Below are 6,229 nucleotides of genomic sequence, written 5' to 3'. Positions count from 1 at the left end.
TACTTGATGGAGTGAACCGATATGATCCATTTTAGCACCTGACCTAGCACTGATGCAAATATTAGGATTTGCAAAGTTGGAGCAAAATCGGATGGTCTTTTCTCTTCTTGTGCAGTAAAATATTTTCTTTGAAAATGTCGACATTTTGTGGGGGAGGTACCAGAAGGACCGATATTGTCCATCTCCAAACTGGATGTAAGTTTGACAATAATATTACAATGTACCAAGTTTGAATCAAATCGGATACTCCCTCTAGTTAGAGTTATCGTGCGCACCAGACAGACTGACGGACGGACATCGCTAGATCGACTCCAAATGTCCTGAAACGGATTTGGTCCAAAGAGACTTAGGGTCTAAAACCATTATTTGGATGAGGTATCAAATTGTATATAGCCTCTCTAACCATATGGCTGCTGAGGATATAAAAAAGAAAACCTACGACCAAGAATAAATTTTTAATAGAAGTCCCCCCGTGGCGTATGAATACTGTCGTCTATCATTCGCACAAAGCAACTTTTCTCTCTCTCTCTCACAATTTGTTCCTCTCATATTTTATGCCTTTTAATAATTAAATTTTACCCCATAGTTGTCCCCCTCTGTTGAGAGAGATAATTTTAGGTTAGTCTATGGCAGCCTTGCTCATAATATTGGCATTAGCAGTGGTGAGAGACTCTCTTGCCCTGCCAAATCAACGGTAAATGAAAATAGAGAGAGAATATGTGTGCTTTGTTGATACTTTTTCGTTCGAGGCTGCCCATAGCAGGTCTATGGAAATTTGAATGTTGGGCGTATGATTATTGTTGTCGCTTATGCGCTCAACGAAACTTACTTGAAACAGACTTTTTTGAGTAGGTTTTTCTCTTTTGTGGAACCTTTCCCTTGGGATTTAAAATTGTATTATTCTGTCTGATTTCTTTTATTGCTTTTTAGGAGAAGTCCCCTGGGGCGTATGACTACTGTCGTTAATCATTCGCTCGAAGCAACTATTCTCTTTTTTTTATAATTTTTTTTCTCTCATTATTTCTGCCTTTTTAAGAAATCGATTTTTCCCACATTTGTCCCCCACTGTTATCGATTTTGTTTATTCCAAAAACACAAATCTCCAAGCATAATAGATGACCAATGATGGCTGGCTGAACAAAGTTATTATTTTATATTCTAATATTCGAAAGCTGCTGTTGTTGGGGTTATGGTCTCAAAAAAGAGACACAAAGAAGCACACAGAGCCCCAGGGAGAGAGGGAGTGAAGGAGGCCGTGAGACCAAAAGCGGCCGCCTGGCTATTTATACACTTTCAATGTTCTTCGGCTGCCTTGTGGCATATTTAAATTAGAAATAAATTTAATTTCATTTTGGATGGTCTGGAGCATCAAATGAAGGACCTGAAAAGATAAAATGCTAAAATATAGAAAAACACAAGTAGGAATATTTCTCTCTCTCTTTTGTTATTTACATTTGTGATGGCCATACTGCAAGGACACAAAATATGAATGAATTATTTGAGGGGCCAAAACGAAAAAAAAAACTACATTCAAAAACTAAACAAATTTTCAACACAAAAAAAAAAATGAATGAAAAATTCCGAACACAACAAATTGAATTTTTATCAAGTGAGCATCTTTATGGACTTTTGGTAAACAGAGTTTTATTTTTTTTGTTTTGGTTTTGTTTAAGATGGATGGTTTCGGTTATTTATTTCATTAGCCATTTGAATTGAATAAACATTTTCAATGGCAAACAAAACGGGAAAATTTGATTTATGGTGGAAGGTTAGAAAATTTAAGAGCCAGAATTTTGTTTCAAGGACCAAACATGGATTTAATTTCAGAATATGTTTTTCAAGGACTTCCATAGCCATAAACGTGGATTTTTTAAAGAATATTTTTCAAGGACTTCCATAGCCATAAACGTGGATTTTTTAAAGAATATTTTCCAAGGACTTCCATAGCCATAAACATGGATTTTTTAAAGAATATTTTTCAAGGACTTCCATAGCCATAAACGTGGATTTTTTAAAGAATATTTTTCAAGGACTTCCATAGCCATAAACGTGGATTTTTCTAAAGAATATTTTTCAAGGACTTCCATAGCCATAAACATGGATTTTTTAAAGAATATTTTTCAAGGACTTCCATAGCCATAAACGTGGATTTTTTAAAGAATATTTTTCAAGGACTTCCATAGCCATAAACGTGGATTTTTTAAAGAATATTTTTCAAGGACTTCCATAGCCATAAACGTGGATTTTTTAAAGAATATTTTTCAAGGACTTCCATAGCCATAAACGTGGATTTTTTAAAGAATATTTTTCAAGGACTTCCATAGCCATAAACGTGGATTTTTTAAAGAATATTTTTCAAGGACTTACAGACCAGGAAAGGTGGATTTTTTAAAGAATATTTTTCAAGGACTTCCATAGCCATAAACGTGGATTTTTTAAAGAATATTTTTCAAGGACTTCCATAGCCATAAACGTGGATTTTTTAAAGAATATTTTTCAAGGACTTCCATAGCCATAAACGTGGATTTTTTAAAGAATATTTTCCAAGGACTTCCATAGCCATAAACGTGGATTTTTTAAAGAATATTTTTTGCAAGGACTTCCAAAGCCATAAACGTGGATTTTTTAAAGAATATTTTTTGCAAGGACTTCCAAAGCCATAAACGTGGCTTTTTTAAAGAATATTTTTCAAGGAATTCCCGAGCCATAAACGTGGATTTTTTAAAGAATATTTTTCAAGGACTTCTATAGCCATAAACGTGGTTTTTTTAAAGAATATTTTTCAAGGACTTCCATAGCCGTAAACGTGGATTTTTAAAAGAATATTTTTCCAGGACTTCCATAGCCATAAACTTCGATTTTTTAAAGAATATTTTTCAAGGACATCCATAGCCATAAACGTGGATTTTTTAAAGAATATTTTTCAAGGTCCTACAGACCATGAAAGGTGGATTTTTTAAAGAATATTTTTCAAGGTCCTACAGACCATGAAAGGTGGATTTTTTAAAGAATATTTTTCAAGGACTTCCATAGCCATAAACGGGAATTTTTTAGAGATTTTTTTGCAAGGACTTCCATAGCCATAAACGTGAATTTTTTAGAGATTTTTTTGCAAGGACTTCCATAGCCATAAACGTGAATTTTTTAGAGATTTTTTGCAAGGACTTCCAGAGCCATAAAGTCCTCTACCCCTCAAAAGGGTTTAAAAAAAATTCCAAAACAAAATTTTCAAGACTTTCTATATTTTTTTAGGTAGGAAGGCCTTGGTGATATACCCCCTCCCCCTTTATCAGAATACTCTCTGAGAGTCTTCTCTAGGAAGAAGTTCTCTTTAGAGTTGTTTTCTATACAGAAGACATTTGGTGGTATTTTCTCAACAAAGAAGAACCTCCAAGGTCTTGGGGAATCCCTTTCCTCCCCAGTAAGTTTTTTAGAAGTGTTCCCTTTGAAGGACCCACTTTTCTGTGACATGCTGCCATTTTCATCCATTTCGTCCCATCCTCAAAAAAAATACTCCCCTTTTTACCCTCCTTTATCCTTTTTTATTTTTCAAATTCCTTCTTCAGAGCACTCAATTTTGTCAAAAACGCATCCCTTTCCTTTCGCCTTGTGGCCAACATATCCCTGGGCACCATTTCTTCACACTGCTCTGCAATCTTGTCCAAAGTTGGTCCTGGCTCCATCTTAGGTATGGCTTCATAGGTCTCCGATACCTTGTGAATCTCCCCGCCAAAACGTTGTATATAATCTCGTATGCCCTCGGCATTCAAATGAGCCGTTTCCATGGGACCCAAAAAGGCATAGCGCAGCCCCAGACCCTCATTCATGACCGTGTCAATGTCGCGTACCGTCAGAATGTCCTTGTCCACCAGATGCCAGATTTCATTGAGTATGGCATATTGTATGCGATTGGTGGCAAAGCCGAGGACTTCACGTTTTAGGGTGACGGGTTTTTGTTGGATTTCCAACATTAGCTGGCGGGTGAACTCAACGGCCTGGGGTGAGGTCCAGGGGGCGGGAACAATCTCCACCAGCGGTACATAGTAGGGAGGGTTAAGGGGGTGAGACACCAACATCTAAAATGGTAGAGATTTGTAATCCTTTATTGTTTTGTTTTGTTGTTTTTGTTCTATTCCTTCAATCTCCTTTGGCAAAGCAGTTCATTGTTTGCCAAGTTCTATGCTTCCACTTACATTGTGACAATGCCGGAGTCCTTCGGTGAACAAGGATGGCATGAAAGTGCTCGTCGAACTGGAAACAATTGTTTGTTCCTCGAGTATGTCATCCAGCTGCTGATACAATGACCTCTTCCATTCAATGCGCTCCGGTATGCATTCCTGGATGAAAATTGCTTTTCTCGACAACTCTTTGAGGTCGCTGGTGGTTCGCAGGCATTTGAATTGTTGTTCTGCCGTGAGATGACCTCGCAGCAGGCCATGCTCCTCCAGGCGATGCAATTCAATGTCAATGTACTCCAGAGCAGCGGACAACTGGTCGGGCAAAATGTCATAGAGCATTACCTGATAGCCGGCAGAGGTGAACAACATGGACCAGGCACGGCCAATTAGGCCACTTGAAGGAAAAAGAAAACAAAGGCAAAGATTAGAAGAGAGGAGGGGGTGGGGCAGCGATTTTCCTTTTTTACCTTCCCACAATGCCAATTTTTTCCGTTTTCATTGCTCCAGTGGAACTTCCGTTGAACTTTTCTGGTCGACCCGGAGTTTGTAACTAATTTCCAATTTTAATCGCCACCAGTGACCAGCAGCCGCAGCCACATCTCATTTCAATAAAATGTATTTACAATAGAGATTAGCATGCAAATTCATGCCAAGTTTCAATATGTTTTATGGAACGCTTATCACAAAACAGCCACAGGCACAACAAACAAGAACTAAGTGGCGCCCAACAAGGAGGGGGAAAGAAAAAAAAAACAAATGCTTCCCAGTCTGTCATTAGTTTAATCTCCTCTTCCCGCCCTCCTCCTCCACTTCTTTCTCCCCCCCCCTCCTGATAATTAGACAAAAATAAATATCTTCTTTGAAAAACAAAAAGCAAACTTCAAAATCCATTTTTCAAATAAATTATTTATTCGAAATAATCACAATAATTTGCCATTGGCCCTGGCTTATCGCCCACCCGAAACATTTCTCTTTTCCTCTCAATCTCCACAGCGAACTCGGTGATATCAAGTTTTCAAAACGTCCCATAGTTTTGCATTTGTTGTTCCCTTGGGAGGAGTTCAACATCGGGGTCAACATCACGTACTTGCGGAATGGCAAAGGCAACAACAACAGCGGCAACAACACAGCGACATTAGAATCTATTAATGAACAATAAAATCAACTTAATGAATTGTTCACTCATAATAATTAATAATTCTGGTTAATCTTTTATTTGTTTTTTGTTGTTGGTGTTGGTGTTTTGAACTTTTGATTTCATTCATCATAAATTTTGAAAGAATTTTAATGGGGGGAAGGAGGAAGGTGGTGAAGAAATTTTATGGTTAGCAATGATGACTTCTCATCTACTCTATCGTGGGAGACCTAAATGGTCATCTACCCGGCAGTAGATGTCCCCTGGTGAAGTTTATTCTACAGTAGATGCCTCCTGGATGCAACTAGTGAACCGTAGATGGCTCCTGGTGACATCAACTGTACCGTAGATGCCCCCTGGCGACATCTACTCGGCAGTAGATGTCCTCTGATGACGTCTACTCAGCAGTAGATGTCCCTTGGTGACATCTACTCGGCCGTAGATGTCTCGTGATGACATCTACTCAGCAGTAGATGTCCCCTGGTGACATCTACTCGGCAGTAGATGTCCTCTGATGACATCTACTCGGCAGTAGATGTCAGCTGGTGACATCTACTCGGCAGTAGATGTCCTCTGGTGACATCTACTCGGCAGTAGATGTCCCCTAGTGACATCTAATCGACAGTAGATGTCCTCTGATGACATCTATTCTACAGTAGATGTCCCCTGGTGATGGCTCCTGGTGACATCACAGTAGATGTCCCCTGGTGACATCTACTCGGCCGTAGATGTCTCCTGGTGACATCTACTCGGCAGTAGATGTCCTCTGATGACATCTACTCGGCAGTAGATGTCCTTTGATGACATCTACTGGGCAGTATATGTCCTCTGATGACATCTACTCGGCAGTAGATGTCCTCTGATGACATCTACTCGGCAGTAGATGTCCGCTGGTAACATCTACTCGGCAGTAGAT

The 6,229-nt window shown here is 38.9% G+C and overlaps 1 protein-coding gene across 1 annotated transcript; it reads right to left on the bottom strand.

Moving 5' to 3' along the window:
• Positions 1 to 3,519: 3,519 nt before the first annotated feature.
• On the bottom strand, positions 3,520 to 4,781 carry LOC131805575 (lambda-crystallin-like). The gene is made up of 3 exons (XM_059128880.1): positions 4,646 to 4,781; positions 4,194 to 4,572; positions 3,520 to 4,076 (listed from the first exon to the last, which is right to left on the bottom strand). The coding sequence occupies exons 1-3, from the start codon at positions 4,675 to 4,677 to the stop codon at positions 3,543 to 3,545; spliced, it is 945 nt and encodes a 314-aa protein (XP_058984863.1). The 5' UTR covers positions 4,678 to 4,781; the 3' UTR covers positions 3,520 to 3,542.
• Positions 4,782 to 6,229: the final 1,448 nt, after the last annotated feature.

This window comes from Musca domestica, unplaced genomic scaffold, assembly GCF_030504385.1.
Source record: "Musca domestica strain aabys unplaced genomic scaffold, Musca_domestica.polishedcontigs.V.1.1 58, whole genome shotgun sequence".
NCBI classification, from domain to species: Eukaryota; Metazoa; Arthropoda; class Insecta; order Diptera; family Muscidae; genus Musca; species Musca domestica.
This window is presented reverse-complemented; position numbering and strand designations above follow the sequence as displayed.